Genomic DNA, 17,268 nt, shown 5'->3' on the forward strand with positions numbered 1-17,268 from the left:
AAAGGGTGCACGTTATAGTTTGTCTGTGTAAGCAAAAAAATCGTACATCACTGACTTTTGTTACGTACAATGCTGCCTGCTGTGTAGATCTTCAATATTTTTGAACTTTAAAGTGTCTTTGCATAAAAACATTTCAGGGAGCTAAAATTCTTTTGGCCTCTCACTTTGATTTTGAGTACGTGTTGGGACACAAAATCGCCTTTCTCTGCATCGCAAAAGGGAGCCCGAGACCGCATATAACTTGGTTCAAAGATGGAGTGGAGATATTTGCTCACCATTATTTGCACGTACGTTTTATTATTTTATATAGTTACTTTTGGTTGCGGTGTTGATTATTTTCTAGTCTGGATACGTGTACACAAAATGACGAACTCTCAAAGCGCAAAATGGACTTGCCTGCTTTACGATTTACATCTTATATTGAAGGGGCAGTAATAAAGATAGGATTTGATTAAAAATTATACAGAATTTTGTTTTAGATCCATGAGTGGCCTATCGGCGATGACCGCGTCAAATCCAAAATTGAAATAGACCCGGCCACACAGATGGACGCCGGTGTGTACGAGTGCACTGCGGATAACATGTACTCCATCGACAGACGCTCATTCAAGACCGATTTCTCTATCGCGTTCGACTGAATCCCATACATTAATATTCAAGTATATTAAATTTAACAGCAAACGCAGTCGAAGATAGCAGACCTTTACACACTGTCAAAGCTCTTCTACGCAATTCAATCGTGTGAGGCCTTGACGACATGAAAAGATAGTAGTTAAAAGTTGTCCAAGACGCTCAATTGCAATTTATAAGTGGAAATATTAACACAATTTCGTTATAACTAGATTATATTGTTTGCATTACTGTTTTGCATGAAATAAAAAGTATATTAAAAGTTTTGGTTTTTTCATTTATGATTAATTCAGGTTTTTTTTATTCCTTATATATTTAGGGGCTTTGATCATTATTGAACATGTCAGCCCCTTTAGAAAAACATTACCACAAGAAAACACTTAATAAAATCCAGACAAATAAATCAAAATACTACCTAACCAAACATATATACAAAATCTTTGCGGCACTACATGTTGGCTCCGACATAAAAACTGAGCTCAAAAGTTCGTAAAATTACATCTATTTGCCAAGTTTTATACAAAACGGTTACCGGAATGTGCGCGAAACCTGATTAATTTCATTTATTCATTATTTTACTTTTTTATTTATTCATTATTGCTGCTTGTACAATTTGTGTAAAATTGATCTTAATAACTATCACAGGTACAGTACATGGACTCTGTTCGGGCACTGCCATTTAACATTTGAATTTATAATAATTGGACGTAGTTAAACAAAAAGGATCCAATCCACATCCACTCACATATGGCAGTTTGAATTTAAAAGCGTTTCTCACTCTCTTTAATTTTCAAAACTTATGTCATGTAAATCCAGAGATATTTATTTATGTTTATATGTTGGATTTATGTTTGCTGATCTAAGAGGTTAGACTTTAGGAACCGTTTGGTACACATAACACATTTTTTGATCATTTTGTGGATTGGATCTTTTTTGCTTAACTACATCCAATTTATATTATTAATAAGACAATAAGTAATACATAAATTAAAATAAATCGATATGAACAATTCAACGTTACTTCTTTATTGTAGGTCATTATACTTAATTACTAATTTTATTTTCATTTACAATTAGATCGTAAAATAGTCATTAATAATTTAAATCAATGTTTGTCATTAAAAAAATCATTTACTGAGTAATAACATTGTTCAATTAGGATTTATTTTAGTTTAGTTAAGAAAAAATTATCTTTTTGTTCATCTTTAATGCGTATATTTTAACTGCTCTATAGTAGGGGCTATTTCTAAACAATTCCAATCTTGATTTCGGAAGTACCAATACGTTGTTGCGGCGAGAATTAGGTGTGAATTTAAAATCGGCTAAATTACGTCTCAAACTTTACAACGTCGAACGGTTTGTTCTTTTTGAAAGATGGTTTGCAAGTGATTTTCGGGCCTATATTATCCAGATTACGCAGAGATTCATCCACTAGTTTGCCACCGTTAGAGGTGGAATATTTCCTTCAAATCTAAGTTGTTTATGTATTAATACGTGTAGCGACCGAAGAGCGGTGCCTCCTGACACAGTATATGCTTAAAAGGAGGTTCCAGCCACTATTGTTTAAGAAACCATGTTTATAAGAAATAAAGATTTTATTATTATTATAAATGGGACTACTACTGAGATACACTCTTTCCAAAGAATCATCAAAATCGGTTCACTAATATTTATCGCGAAATTATCGCGTAACAAACGTACAAAAAGAAACAGTTGAATCGATAACCTCCCCCTTTTTTTGAAGTCGGTTAAAAACTGATTATGATGATATGATATTCTTAATGTTGGGTGGTTTACTCAACATTAAGGATATTTTAATTGTCTGTAGGTTATGCATGAAGCAAAAATGACATATGAAAAATGCCGTGTTAGAAATGAAACTTTAAAGCAGTTTAGAAACTACACAGAAAAAAAATCAGTTTGAAAAGTTTACTAAAAATAAAAGTAGTCTATGTCGTTATTATTATTTAAGAAATTTAGTTTCGGGCTGCAAAATATTCTGTGAATCAATATTTAAACACGTATTAACACGTTCACAACCCCTGACCCTACATGGAATCGCAAATTGGTCTCAAACATAAGTCCACGCACACCTATAGAATACTGAATACTACTTCAATATTTTGGTTGGATTTATAGATTAAAATTCTGATTTCTTTAATACAGGAGGTACAGTTTTTGAAAAATAACAATATTATGGATATATAATGTGAGAGTAAATGACAAAACCAACCTATTTCACACAAATTCCAGTGGAATTATAGGGTTGACATCGGCCTTTATATGGGGGACTGTGAACGTGTTGAGTTATACATAGCACAAATTACTTGAAATTAATAAGTATCGCTTACAGTTATAGATAAAAAAAACGATAAATCTTACCTAATGACGTTATATACGATGTCCATATAGTCAACAGATCTGGCATAGTAACCGGAAGAGTTAATACTGCCCCAAAAGTTGGACCATGCCTGTCCAGATCGAACTAACAGAGGGGCAATAATGTCGTAACCAGATGTAATTAAATGTCGTAATGTGAGCGATTCTACTCTCGCAACACTGTCAATTACGAAAAGATAATCGCAAACACTGTTGACACAACGGTCTCTGAAACAAATAACAATATTTTAATAATAAATAATGACTAGGTTACTGACTGTTTCACAGACGTCACTCAGTTTAAAATAAATTATAAAGTATGTTAATGTATAAAAACACCATTTTGTAGTCACAGTCAGATTAAGAATGATCTGTACAATTACACAAATATATGTGTTGTATTGTTTAATTTCATATCCAAACATCCAGAATGCTTTATAGATCTAAACATCTCGCAAAAACGGGGCTGACACATTGAGCATTCTAAACAAAATTCATCACTGCTATTTTCGGCAAAGCGTTCAAGACTACTATTTGACGACCTCGATGGTCCAGCGATTCTCACTCTCGGCGCTGGATGGTTCTGGGTTCGATTCCCGATAGGACCAATTTGAGAAATGTATGTTTCTAAAATTGGCTTCTGTTCTGCTCTGGTACTCATGGCACAAGGAATTCCCTAGTTTGAGACTAAAGTATTTAACGCACACACTCTGAGCCCCGTACTAAGGAAACCCAGTATTGCGGGTGCCATGGACACACATAGACAACCACAAATTACACCCAAACTCACGAGACAAATGAATGTAGGCTATACAAATATTTCTCCCGACCTGGGAATCGAACCCGGGACCTCCGCGAGTCCAGTGTGGTTACCGTTCGGTCACGGAAGCAATTAGCATGGTTGTCTGGACCATTATTTAAATTTATTTATTACGTTAACTGTACTGCTTCAAATCATATTTGGCCACACACATCCTACTGCTAGCTACAGATAACCTCTCAAGAGAGGTTAATAATTACCTTTTCATAGACAAACAAAGAATTAACGTATTTTGAAAGAATTTATTTGGTCTTATTATGTGATAAATGGTATTATTTTTGCTTACTTGATAATGTTACGCGCTTCCGACTCGGCGATAAAGTCAGCAGGCCTAACACGTTTGGCCGTTGCGAAACTTTTTGCATTTTTTTCGAAGAATTCTTCAACTTCAGTCTCATGATATTCCACGTTGTTCCTAAGGACTAAGTGAATCTTAGATTTTGGGTAGTCCAGATTCAGCAATTGTTGTAGGAACTCTTCTAGGAAGGGCGTAGGTATTTCAATAAATACAGCCATCATGACTGTTGGCAATTCCTCGTCCTAAACAAAAGGTATGCGTAAATTATACTTTCAGAAGTTTGGTAAGGTTTTCGCAGAGCAAGCTTAGAAGTTATTCATTTTTTCTGAAGTTTTTATAGGTAACAATCTCTCGTCATCAATCTTGGCTTGGAAAGAAGAAATGTGAACATTTGAACTGTAGTAAACTATTATACATGTGTATGTGGATTGCCTTAAAAATGGCTGCATTTAGACTAGAAAATAGAATACATACATATGTGTTGCTTAGCAAAGAACACTGTTTAAGTAATTTTGAATCATTTTAAGGGAGAGTGAAGAAACTACATACATTATAGCATACAAGATTTTTCAAGCTATTGTTAATAATAGGTGTTCTGTTTATGACTTATAAATAATTGTATATGTATTACAAGGTTATTTGTAAAATACTAACAACCTCGCAGTACCATTAACTAAAATAACGGAAAACTCACGTTTTATAGTCGAATTTTTGCTCGACATGTCGGGCTGCCTGGGCTTTGGCGCGCAGTTTCCGTCGAGTCACCGCCGCGGAATCTCATGATTAAGGACCACGAATTGGTTCGAAACATGGCGAGCAAAAATTCGACTTTAAATACGTCAGTTATTCGTTATTTTAGTTAATATGTCTGAGTCTCACGGTGGTTTTCTATTTAAAACTCTCAGTACTATTTTACTATCATCATAAACAACAACTTTTGTTCCATGCTTTTTAATAATTCACAATATTTTACTTTCGACAAAAATAAAAATATTGATAAAGATTCAAAATGGTGATAACTCTGTGCGATAACAAAAGAAAGCGCTAGCGTAAACACCAATCCGATGCAAAACAGGACGTGTGGAGTTCGTTTCGGGGAGAACGCTTGATTTCTATCTTTTTTTTTAACTCTGCAATCAGCCAACCAGACTGTAATCAGATGAGTTCCAGCAGATTAAGGCCATTGCCTTATCTCCCCTTAATTGCACAGCACATCAACATCAGTATGTGGGGCAATGGGTTAGGATGAACTCCTAGTCGATGCCTGTAGTGAACTGTATAGCGTTTAGCTTCTTCGAGAACCGTTGGCATTTCCAAATAGTTGTGTATTTCGGAGTTGCGAGCGTACCTGGGCGCAGACAGTTAATACCCTAAGAATGTTATTTTGGGCTCTTTGGAGGCGTATATTTTGCTTGCTTGATTTTGATACAATTATGGTCAACAACCATATTGTACAGAAGTACAGACGGTTTTATTACACTGCAGTACACTCTCAGCTTATTGCTTAGAGATAAGGTGGATTGTCTTTACAGAAGCCAGAGGAGATTTCTGTATCTAGAGTTGACCTCAGTTCTTTTGTTTTTTATATGGTCACTCCATGTCATCCTACGATCCATGATGAATATTAAATATTTGACGTAAGAGATTTGTAGTCAGTTCAGTTAACCAAGGGGCAAGTGTCACGTCTAAGCGCAAAAGTAATGTGATGAGATTTTGTGAACGCTCACTTTCATGCGCCAAAAGTTTACCCGTGCATTGGTGGCATTAAGTTGGAGTTGCAACGTTCTGCTTGCCTCATTGGGATCGCAATTACAGGTTAAGAAAGCGGCATGATCGGCGTAGGTTGCGGCTACGTTTAAAACTTGAGGTAGGTCACTAGTGAAGGTGTACAGCACTGGGCCAAGCACAGAGCCTTGGGGCACTCCCACACAGCAGCTGAAGCGAGAAGACTACGCGTCTCGAAGTTTTACTTGGAACATTCTATCGGTGAGGTAGGAGACCATCAGAGGTAAGAATGAGTGAGAGAGTAGTTTTTAATTTTGTATTAGAGTCGCCGACCCGATCGAAAGCCACGGAGCAGTATTCCTTTTTTCTACGCATTATCTTACTGTGATAGCCTCTGTGCACTTGCCACAGTTAAATGTTGTTTTCGGAAGCCAAATTGGTGGTCTGGTATGAGTCCACTTTCGTCAAGGTGCGAAGTGAGTCTTGAAGGATTATCCTTTCCCACAATTTTCATAAAACTGGTTTCAATATAATTGCGGCTTCGGTAGCAGGCTTACCGAGTTTATGGATCATAACAATTTGAGATATTTTCCAGAGGTTAGGTACGTGGGAGATTCTGAGTGTGGCATTGATTAGCATTTATTTAGCATTGATTACCTCACAATGGTAAACGTCTTAAGTAGCTTTGGAGAGATCAAGTCGAAGCCAGGGGTCTTTTTCGAGTCCATCATCGATATTTTCTAGCCAGTTCGCGTGGAGAAGTGGGTCGACGCGAAGAACACAACTGCAAGTCCTGGTTTAACAACAACTCAACTTTTTGCCGATAAACGTCGTCGCCTTCGTAGAATTTGGCAGGTCTCCCGCAAAAGAGCAGACAGGACACGTTTAAACTGAGCGATAAAAGCCCTAAAAGTTCTCCTTGCTGAAACTGCAAATGAATCCATCAAACAAAGAGTAGACAGCAAAGCAACAAAGAGCCAGTCTCAACCACATCAATGCAAATTCAGTCAGATCTCGAAACACATGGGCATGGGCCTGGAAAGATCTGAGGCAATTGCAAATCATCTTGCTAAAGTGTTCAAACCAAATGATACCGATGACAGGGGAAATCCAGAAATAAAGTTTAAAAACTTTAAACTTTAAATTCGGTAAATAAGTTTTGTAAAAAATCAAAGAACAAACGTTATGATGTTAGTAATAAAGTCCTGCATGGTGGTTAGTATTTTACAAGTCACCATGTATAATTTATTCATATTCAAAAGTCAAAACCGCCAATTTTTGACTTGAGCTTTTTGATGAGTGTTAAGACGTAGGTAAAATTTAATCAACTTTTGCTCTAGAATATTCTTTAAACCTTTGACCACCGTGGACGCTATAAAGCGTCTTACATTAACTTAGTTAATACGCCAATGATGCCTTAAAGCGTCAAAGAAACCCTTTAATTTTCAGCTGAAATTAATAAATAAATATTAAGATATTCCATGTATTATTTCTATATTCTAGTTAAGTATGGATTCATAACATGTCACATCTTGGCGTCTTGGGAACGGAACTAGTTTTTGTCAGTGGCGGTCAAAATGTTAAGAAATATTTTCATTGTTGTTTTGTTAGCTACGTTGGCTATAAATAGTTAGGCAAACCTTTAGCAACATCCTCTTCTCTTTACAGAGCATACAGCCATTTGCAGCTGACCAAGCTTTGGCTAAATAATTTCCTAAGTGATTTAAGGTCAGTTTGGATGGTCCATTCCCATGCAAAATTAGAGGCAACTGTTTGGTTGCTACATTTTCAATATAAGGCCACTGTTCTGTGTAGTTTGCTTTGAGTTGCACATCCCCTAAAAAAAGAAAATTTAGTATCACTTCCATCACTGATGTCTACAATATTTCACTGCAATGCTTCATTGGGTATACTTACACGTTGCACCATTAAGGTTCTGGAATATAACCGCATTGTGGTCCAAAGATATTTTAAGTATATGTCTTAAATTTTGATCCAAATATATCTTGGTGTAGTAAAGCTGATCATCATCTTTATCATTGATTGATTGAAAATTGACTATCTCAGTAAGTTCGGGTAAGTAGCCTGTAAAGTAATTAATAGCAAAATATACAAATTTAATTCAGACTTATTGACTTTAATATATGGCACTAATGCTCAAATTGTACTAACATCCGTTTGATTTTATTGATTTGACTGACTTAATGTTCCATTATAGATCTTATATAGTCTAGCTTTGCTGTGATAAAGAAAATTTTTATGGTTAGTGATATATTAAATGTAAAGATCACTGTAAGTTACTATAAATTAACAACATAGTGAAACTATAGTGGAAAATTAATAATAATAATAACGCGCACACACTCATAGCCCCGCACTAGGGAAACCCTGTGTCGCAGGTGCCATAGACACACACACACACAGACACCCACAAATTACACCCAAACCACTTTATAAATAAATGTAGGCCATACAAATATTTCTCCCGGCCCAGGAATTGAACCTGGGACTTCTTGCGAGGCAGTCTAGACTGGTAATCATTCGGCCACGCAGGCAATTAATGAATTTTGAATACCTATAAATCCTCCAGAGTTTAAATATGGATAAGGAACTTTTGTGTCCGGGTACCGGGTAGACAATGTGGTGTCCGGCCAGCAGTATACTTCGGCAGAGAACAGTACTCGAGTATCAGGAAACTTTTTGAATGCTTCGACTATTTTGTCTAAATTCGCCAGGAATAGTACATCATAACTGGAAAATAAAGTGATATTGTGATTGGTTCATATGGGCAGAAATTTAATTATTTTCTAGAAGTTATTATACAATCAGTCAATTAACAATAAAATGGGACAGTATTTGCCAATGCAAATCGCAATCTATACGCACTGAAAAGTATGTAACAGTACCTGTCCACAAATAAGACAATTTTTTCTTTGTTTTCAGACTTCATCATTTCGTTCAGTCTCTGTTTGAGTAAATTAACCTTATGACCACCACCAGCATAAGACATATCTCCTCCTTTCCATTCATCCCCCTTGCCCAGAATTTGTACATCAATGTCATATACTTTAGCAGATCTTAAAAAGCGTTGCAGACCATGATTATCTTCAGTGGCTACAGTCAGTACAGTCACATCATCTGCAATAAGTATAAGGCTTATTTATATAAACATGATTAGAAGTATTACTAACCGTCACATACCCTCCAACACACACATAATTGCATTGATTAAAATATATATAATAGTTTAAAAACATTCCACGCACAGACAATGAAATTTAAATATTGAAATCTATAAAGGTCTAGTACATATCTTCAATTTAAAAGTAAAACTCCTTTAAAAGCCAAATTGACTAATGGTAATAATTAAGAGTTTTGCATTTTACTTTCAAAGGGATTATAATGAAGGACACTACACACTTAATAATTTTTTTGTCATAGATTTTTGTATTCATGAAACAAAAACAAAAAGTAATTGCATGAGTCTTATTACTTATTAAAATTATACAGATTTTTTTATTGATACAGATACCAAACACTGAAGACAAGATTTTGGCATAAAATAAATAATTTAACCTTCTACAGAGCACAGCAGATAGTCTGGAATTGCACAGCAAATATTTCTTAAACACTTGAATATAATTAATACAATTTATACGCAAGCTTTTTGCACTACAGAATGTTTAATGCTTACCATCTCCACACACAATTGCAGCTAGTGTTAAGAATAAACAACAAATTAAAATGCTAGTTCTGTTTCCAGATTTATCCATAATGATGACTGGGTTCAATGTACTTCCTAAAACTGGAACTCGTTAAAAATGAATGCCAGCTAAACTGAGTTCACTGTACATGTATATTACCCCAGTATCCCAGATACTGGGCTCCCACTTCCGACAAACGCGATAAGCTTATAGCCAATGAGTAGCTAAGTACGTAGGTATCTACGGCCAACTCTGGTCAAGACTACAGCGATAACTTGACCGCTTCCTCTCGCTACAAGATCTCAACTGACTCAAACAATGAGATCATTTCATTTCATTACTCTCGGGGACCGCGCGTGATTTTCAATTACGCTGATGATACAATAATAATACAGTACGTTTCTGCTTGCGTTTGCTCGCATAGTCTAGTTGAGTCCAAATGATAACATGAACACACGCGCACAGTATAAAATTGAGCTTGAAAACGAATAAACTGCAAATTCACCAATCATTGTTCCAATTCCAATCAAAGCTTTTTCTAATGTCATTGCCAATTGACAAACTACGTCAAATAGTGAGCGACAGGGTGCGTTTCAGGTGAGGTTTCTGGATGGAAGAAATAAAGTGTGACAGTGCGTTTACATTTGCAAGTTACTACAAAGAATTTACTTACGAAAAGTTAAAAAAAATACAGCAAAATATCTATTTTCCACAGTAGCTGTATAGAAGCATATTTTTCATAAATAATAAGTAATGTTCACTTCGTAAATAACTGCCTACACTTATTAGCCAACCGATATTAATTCTGCGAACGTATTTGTTATTGCGTTATACTGGGAGCAAAGTTGTCCCGAATCTTGTGTTGTTATTGGAAAGCTCTTCTCAATAAGAGCTTGATTTTTTTATGTTTCGTATGAAATTATTTGTCCTAGGTATTGTAGGTGTTTTATAAGATTGGAAAGGTCCCAACAAGAGAAACGGCTAGTGCTCAATGATGTTATTAAAATAGGTCAATAAAGTACCCTATTGTCCTAGGAATTACATTATAGTTAATAAACATTTTAAATAGTACCTACTTGGCAATTTGTGGTCTATAATAATTGCCGGCATAAATATTTGTATTTAGATCTGCTTTCTATTAACAAATATTAATAATATGTAATAGATTATTGGGGTACCTGTATCTACGTTTTCAGTTGAAAGTGAAATTTAGACTCAATAATAATGCCATTTCTCTGAAGGTAGGTGTGGGCAATTAGCGGAAGATAAAGAATGCGACAAAGAGGATATTAACAGTTAATACTAGTACATCCGAATAATAGTTTTCGAAATGGGATCAATGACAACAGCAACACTATAAAAAATTGTCAAAACATGTGTATCGTTTTTTTTAAAATTATACTTCATATTAACTCATTCCCGATAGTCCAGATTACAATTATAACTTTTTAAGCTAGACAATTTAATGAAGAAATTGAATAGCGCCCAATTTGAACTTCACACTGGGATAGTGTCATACGAAGGTTAATTTTTTCTCGTTTCATAAAACTATTTTTTTATATATCCAATGTCAATGAAAAATTTGCAAAAAAGCCTACCTACGAAATATAATTTTTACTAATAATAATAATAATAAAATTATTTATACAAGAATTACAAAAATTAGGACATTTTGATTACCCATTAACACAAATATTAATAAACTTTACATAATATAGCATAAATTATAAGATATAATAAAATAAAGTATGACCTAAAACAAGTTAAGCACTATCACTAAATGGGTACCTACCTAATTGTCATTTACGATTCGCATCCCGGTGGACAGACATCCATTATTTAAAAATAGACCTATCGAAGAACGTGTCACAAACTGCTCTCAGGATTGCATTGCATTGTAGATGTAAGCACTCTTTTCCAAAATGAAGCCATACTCGCTCGCAACATGGCGAAAAATTCCGGAATGTGGGCTTCCGCAAACATTCTACGCACTGTACAATCTAGGCAGCTTCACCAGGATACATTCTATTTTTAGTAGCAGTTGAGCTCCTTGTGAAAGAGTTCGTCCTGGAAAGTGCTTCCCTGTACCTGTCCCACCTTACCTATTTCTGCCAAGAAAGTAATGTGAGCATATTACTGCGTTCCGGTTTGGGAGGGTTAAGGGTGCTGATGAAATTATAGGTACATGGATCTTGTCAACTTCTGCTTCAGGGTAACGGGCGCAGTGGCAATGCCCCTAAGAGTGACACTACAACTGTTATGGATAGGCGTGTCGCTCCATCATCATCATTATCTTAGCCCGTTAACACCCACTGCTAGGTATAGGACTCCTCTTTTGCACGCCAGCTTGTCGCTTACCACTAAAAAACTTCTTAGATTGTTGTAAGAAATCCTAGTGAAGCTGGTACATCACATCTGACACTTGTATATACGTTGGCAATAAGCCCTATACAAGGTCACCTTGACCTGCTTATTGCATTTTGCAAAAATGGGCTCAAGCATGTTGCTTCTTAAACATAAAGCACGCCGCTATCGTTCAATATCTAAATCATCGCGAAGGTCGTCTGTAAGGACGTGGCCCAAGTATTTAAAGTGTTGCACACTCTTTACTAGTGAACCGTTCAGGAAAACATCCGGAACCTTCTCCGGAGCTCTCCCAGCCCTGAAAACCATCATCTCTGTCTTTGCGGCATTTTAATTGAACTAATGAGCCTTTACATAGCTGATTTAAAGCAGCATTCTCAGGCCTCCAATCGAAATACTATTTAGATACTAAGTATCAAATACTTAGTTTCTGTTATAGTCGGAGATAAGAACCTCGACTATTATTTAATAAGGCAAACGATTTAACCAAACAGTCAGCAGATGCAACTTTTCATAGGGATTGTGAACTTATTTTATCTACATATATTTTTTTATGACAGGTAACAAGTTACGGAACGAACAAGTGGTTCCCCTGGCGGTAAGCGACGCGCATGTCCATAATCCATAGCATTTGCAGTGACACTAGGGGTCTGTTTTAAATCGCAAAGATCTGAGAGGCCTGCTACTGCGCCCGTCACCCTACAAAACTGCGACAATACGGTCTTGCTGGCTGATATCGTTGATAAATGGTTGTAGCAAAATCTTCATTACAGTAATTGTTACTATGGTATAAAATTAACAAGAGTCTCATGCAATTTCATCCATGTGAAATTCAACTTTGTGCATTTTAGCTTTTTATTTTCGCAGAGTTTTATTTACTCGCTGTTTTACTTGTAACCTAGTACCTATGTTTTGTGCCATAAGAATAGAAATAAAATATAAATGTCAATGGCTATTATTTGAAATTTCTTAAGTATAAAGACTTGATTACCGCTATATTTAATCACTTCATCGTATCTATAGATTGTGTATTACATAACGCTCACATCATCTTGCACAAAGGTCTAAAGGTCTAAAATAAATTTAAAATCTTAACACTTGTCTTCTTAAGTAGGTTTAGAAATGTACAACTAATCTGTTACACATTTTTGAAGTTTATCGAATGCAAGTCCAAATGGTGACATTTAAGCAAACAGAACATTTTTTTTTAATTTACCGATTTTTCCCGATAGAATAAAACGTTTAGAAGCTACAAAATATTAAAAAAAAACTAATTACGAAAATATAAAAGTAACTACAGTAAAGTATCTACATAGAATCTAACGGTCGTATTTTAGAACTCTACTCAATACTCAAGTCAGGATTTGAGTATGGTTTAAAGCACTCGAAATCATACTCAAGTCTCTGCCATTAGGGTCGTATTTCCAGTGCTTGTGTTTCCAGTGCAATCCTGACTTGAGCATTGGATAGAGTTCTAGAATACGACCATAAGTAAGTCATTATTTTATTTCTAACGTGTTTACGACAAAATATTAAATTCGAATGTGCCTTAGTAATATGCATTTAGATTAGTACAAATGCCGCATGCGGCTACAAATTAATTCTAAGCTCAATAATTCCTATTACAATAATACTATAATGTTTATACAATTTAGAAGTAAATAGTGAAAATACGGCAATTACTATTTTTAAATATTTATATACTAATATATACCAACTCAATTATAGGGTAATAAGATGTGGTGGTAACTATTTTAAAAGTTTCCAGTTGGAATCATGACCCAGTGATATCATTTTTCATTTACAAAAATGTACATAATAATTATTTACATGGAAAAGAATATATTTAGTTAAAAAACATAAAAGGAGTGAATATACGTATAATCAGATGCACTTCTTGTCAAGGGAATATACTGCAGCCTTTAATGGGGTTGTTTGATATTACAACTTTTACAACTAGAATGAAACTGAATGCGAAGAAAGTTAACATTGTAAGTTTTTTTTTAATTTCGATATTTAACCAAATAATAATAAAAAAATCAATTTCCAATTTTGCGGTTGTCATTTGTCATAATTTTTTAAGAAAAGGGTGTAAGGTGAAACTACCTGGTATTTATTATGGTATTTATATGGTCTGTGGGTGAAACCTTTGCCTACCCAAATAGATGGGTGAAAAATAAGGGTGAAAATTTATAAAAGAACGTTGTCATAAATTTTTGAACTCGTCTACGTTTTAGAAGCAAAATTACCAATGAAAAAAGTACCATAAAATCTTTGTACAATTAAATCATTGATTTAATCTTAATTAAAATTAGTTTAATTTGAAATGTACTACAAGAAAAAAAAAATTACTACCACGTTGTCCATGTCACATGGTTCTATGAAACAACCTCATATGCGTTATTATTCTAAGCTCATAACTATTTCCCGCGAAAAACAAAATTTAGAAAATTAAAATTTTGGAAAAAAATAAAAATTCAAGACCTGGCATCATGACTAATTAGACGGCTTAGCGTGTCCCGAAAGACAAAAAGTTTTACTACTTCTACTCAACTTCAGAGGACTATGAAGCACATTGTCCCGCACAATAGTTGAAATGAACACATAAGAAAAAAATACATTGTACATAATTTATTCTATTTTCGCAAAGCAGGAATAAAATCAAAACTAAATATAAACATGTTATATACAAAAGTTTAAGTACCTTTGTGAAAAAAATTTTGCTTCTTGCAATCTTCCTCTTGAGAATCTTTAGAGCAGAACTCTTGAGAAAGGGTCCCACGGCGAAGGGCAATAAACATAGCCAATACCCAGACGCAACATTTGAGTGGGAAGCACCGATGTCCCCGCATCTTGTTGTCGCGGAAGCCTTCGGCGATCGACTGCAATCTCGATGTCGATACAACCATTACATTGATTGTACCGTAAAATGTGAGAGTTACTTTTTGTTAGTTTTTATTCTTCTATTTCAGAAAGCCACGAACCATGAAATGAAAGTGAAACTAAACGTGAATAGGTACAGACATTGTTCCAAAAGACAATTTAGGATAGAATCGAATCTGCACTAAATCCGGGAGGGATACCTACTTACAGTTCAATCATTCTGAGTTTGTTGTGTCCATCACTTGTTAGCAGCTACCATTTCTAAATGGTAGCTACCATAAGTACCATACCATACGATAGGTGAATAGTAGTGAAGACATCGTAATCAGTTGCGTAGCGTGGGGGTACAGAGGGGGCCATGCGTGGCGCCGAGTGGCACAACAGTGGGGGCGGCGCCGAGGCCTAACTGGTCAATTTTTTTATTTTTTTTTTGCTTAAAAGGGCGGCGGCGAAACCTGGCTAGTAAAATTCTTTTTTAAATTTAAAATTAGAGATTAAATTCCACTGTTTGAGAAAACGATATATTGAACAACACATAGGTGGAGACGAACACAATCGAGCCGAGCGAGCCTGCCCGAACAAATTACTTTTGTAATCTTGAAAATATAGAGGAAAGAAATTTTGGCCCCGGGCGGCAGAAATCAATATATATGTATATATGTATCAATCGTTCGTAATAGGTAAATTATTATTACCTAATCAATGTGACAAATCGCAATGTCAAATCCTTTTTTAAAATACAGTAGTATTATACCTATTCACTTTCATAAAATGAATCTGAATTAAAGCATTTTCGTAAACTTTTTCTGTAACCTTAAAGTAATATATCTCGGTATGTATGGTAATGTAGTTATTGTGCCACTGACGAATACCTATTCCATATATATTTAATACGACGAAATATCGTTGTGCAACAGTTTTTCAGAATAAAATCAACGATATTGATAATAAATACTCTTTGTGATGTCTCATAAGTATGACCAATGGTAGGTAACTTTAACATTGTACACAATCCTGTTACTTGTGCATTGCTAATTACTCTAATTCTGCCACAATTCGATCGCAATCGCATTGACATGCTTTAATAATGCGCGTAATTGAAACAAAACGTGACATGGTCGTTTTATCATACGTGTGAAAGGGACAGTTGCTTTGTAGTAGGGTTTGTGATATCACGACAATTTTTTTTTCTCGAGTTTCGAGAATTCTCACACCCGATTTTTCGAATTTTTGGAGTTTTTCAAGAAATTTTTAAAAACCTAAAAATATCAGCGCACTCAACTATAATAAAGAAAAACATCATTTACATAAACTTTTCTAAAGTGGTTAAAGCCTGACTGTGTTGTGTAGTGCCGCGGACCGAATTCCATGGCTCTTGGTCCAGGGTTTGACACCCGGTAGGACCAATTTAGGGAAAGAACCTTTTCTACATTTTTTTTATTATTAAATTGGTTCTGGTTTGGGTGTTCTGTTCTAAGACAAACATCAAAGTTCGCGAAACGCCCGACCCGACGATGATGATTGTTTTTCAAACAAATACCTATACTTATATTGTTGAAAAGCTAAGTAATACTTTGTATTAGACGTGGCGATACAAGTTGGATAGCTTACGCCGCGAGTCACCGCCTTGTGCAGTGCAGTACTCTTTTCGTAGAATAGATTTGTTTAATATATTTAATTATTATTTATTTAATAGAGAATAATGTTCTATAGGATATTGCACATTATAAATTCTCCCGGCACAGTTTGACGCCGTTCGTTGCGCTTCTGCAATTTGTTTTTAATTTTTTGTTTAAAACAACGTAACCTTATTATCAAGAAAAAAGATTTATGACGCATTGCTCTTTTTAATACATTGCAGCGTCGCGCCGCCTGGCTGCGGCAATTTTTAGGCAACCTTAACGAGAACGATCAGTAGCAATAATGTTCGTATAACATTTAAGCCAAGTAATTAAAAAAGGTAATTTGATTTCTCGACTTCTTGAGTTCTCGAGGATATTTTTCTAGTCTCGAAGTTGGCCAGATTTCTCAAGATTTCTTGAGAAATCTCAAGCAGAAACCCTACCAGTAGACAAGGCTTAGACAAAGAGTACTACAAAATCAATTACATAATAGTATAACCTATTTCTTACGGCAAGCCAATGGGAAATGACTAATATGTACTATTCGTCATAAAAGTATATGTTTATATGGTTAAGCAGTTAGCGATTTTTTTGAGTTAGAATATTTTCTTAATACATTACAGCATAACTTTTTATAAGGATGTTAGTTAGAAGGCTCTTCGTGGTTATACTTGAATTCGGATTTTGGTTTTACTGCCTATGCTTAGGTTAGTGGATAACGTAATTCAAGTTTTAATTTGGAACGAAATTTTCGTTACTTTATAGCTAAAACTCATTCAGTACCAAAAGCCATTAACTGCATTTTATGCATAGTTAACAGAAAAATTGTACGTGGTAGTAATA

General features: G+C 35.0%; 2 protein-coding genes across 2 annotated transcripts in view; one reads left to right on the top strand and one right to left on the bottom strand.

The window, feature by feature from the left end:
• The window catches only part of LOC113234338 (immunoglobulin domain-containing protein oig-4-like), a 1,716-nt gene extending 847 nt beyond the window's left edge, over positions 1 to 869 (top strand). Inside the window, exons 3-4 of the mRNA XM_026469670.1 lie at positions 138 to 287; positions 480 to 869. Of these exons, the coding sequence (XP_026325455.1) occupies positions 138 to 287; positions 480 to 638 (309 nt within the window). The 3' untranslated portion in view covers positions 639 to 869. The remainder of the gene's footprint in view (positions 1 to 137; positions 288 to 479) is intronic.
• Positions 1 to 9,903, bottom strand: part of LOC113234242 (procollagen-lysine,2-oxoglutarate 5-dioxygenase) — a 17,433-nt gene extending 7,530 nt beyond the window's left edge. The window contains exons 1-7 of the mRNA XM_026469576.1: positions 9,547 to 9,903; positions 8,759 to 8,990; positions 8,428 to 8,603; positions 7,770 to 7,937; positions 7,493 to 7,689; positions 4,116 to 4,369; positions 3,013 to 3,237 (exon numbers count right to left, since the gene is read on the bottom strand). Coding sequence (XP_026325361.1) covers positions 3,013 to 3,237; positions 4,116 to 4,369; positions 7,493 to 7,689; positions 7,770 to 7,937; positions 8,428 to 8,603; positions 8,759 to 8,990; positions 9,547 to 9,625 — 1,331 coding nt within the window. The 5' untranslated portion in view covers positions 9,626 to 9,903. The remainder of the gene's footprint in view (positions 1 to 3,012; positions 3,238 to 4,115; positions 4,370 to 7,492; positions 7,690 to 7,769; positions 7,938 to 8,427; positions 8,604 to 8,758; positions 8,991 to 9,546) is intronic.
• Between the last annotated feature and the right edge of the window lie 7,365 nt (positions 9,904 to 17,268).

Source organism: Hyposmocoma kahamanoa, unplaced genomic scaffold (assembly GCF_003589595.1).
Source record: "Hyposmocoma kahamanoa isolate Upper Pololo Valley unplaced genomic scaffold, ASM358959v1 100021, whole genome shotgun sequence".
NCBI lineage: Eukaryota > Metazoa > Arthropoda > Insecta > Lepidoptera > Cosmopterigidae > Hyposmocoma > Hyposmocoma kahamanoa.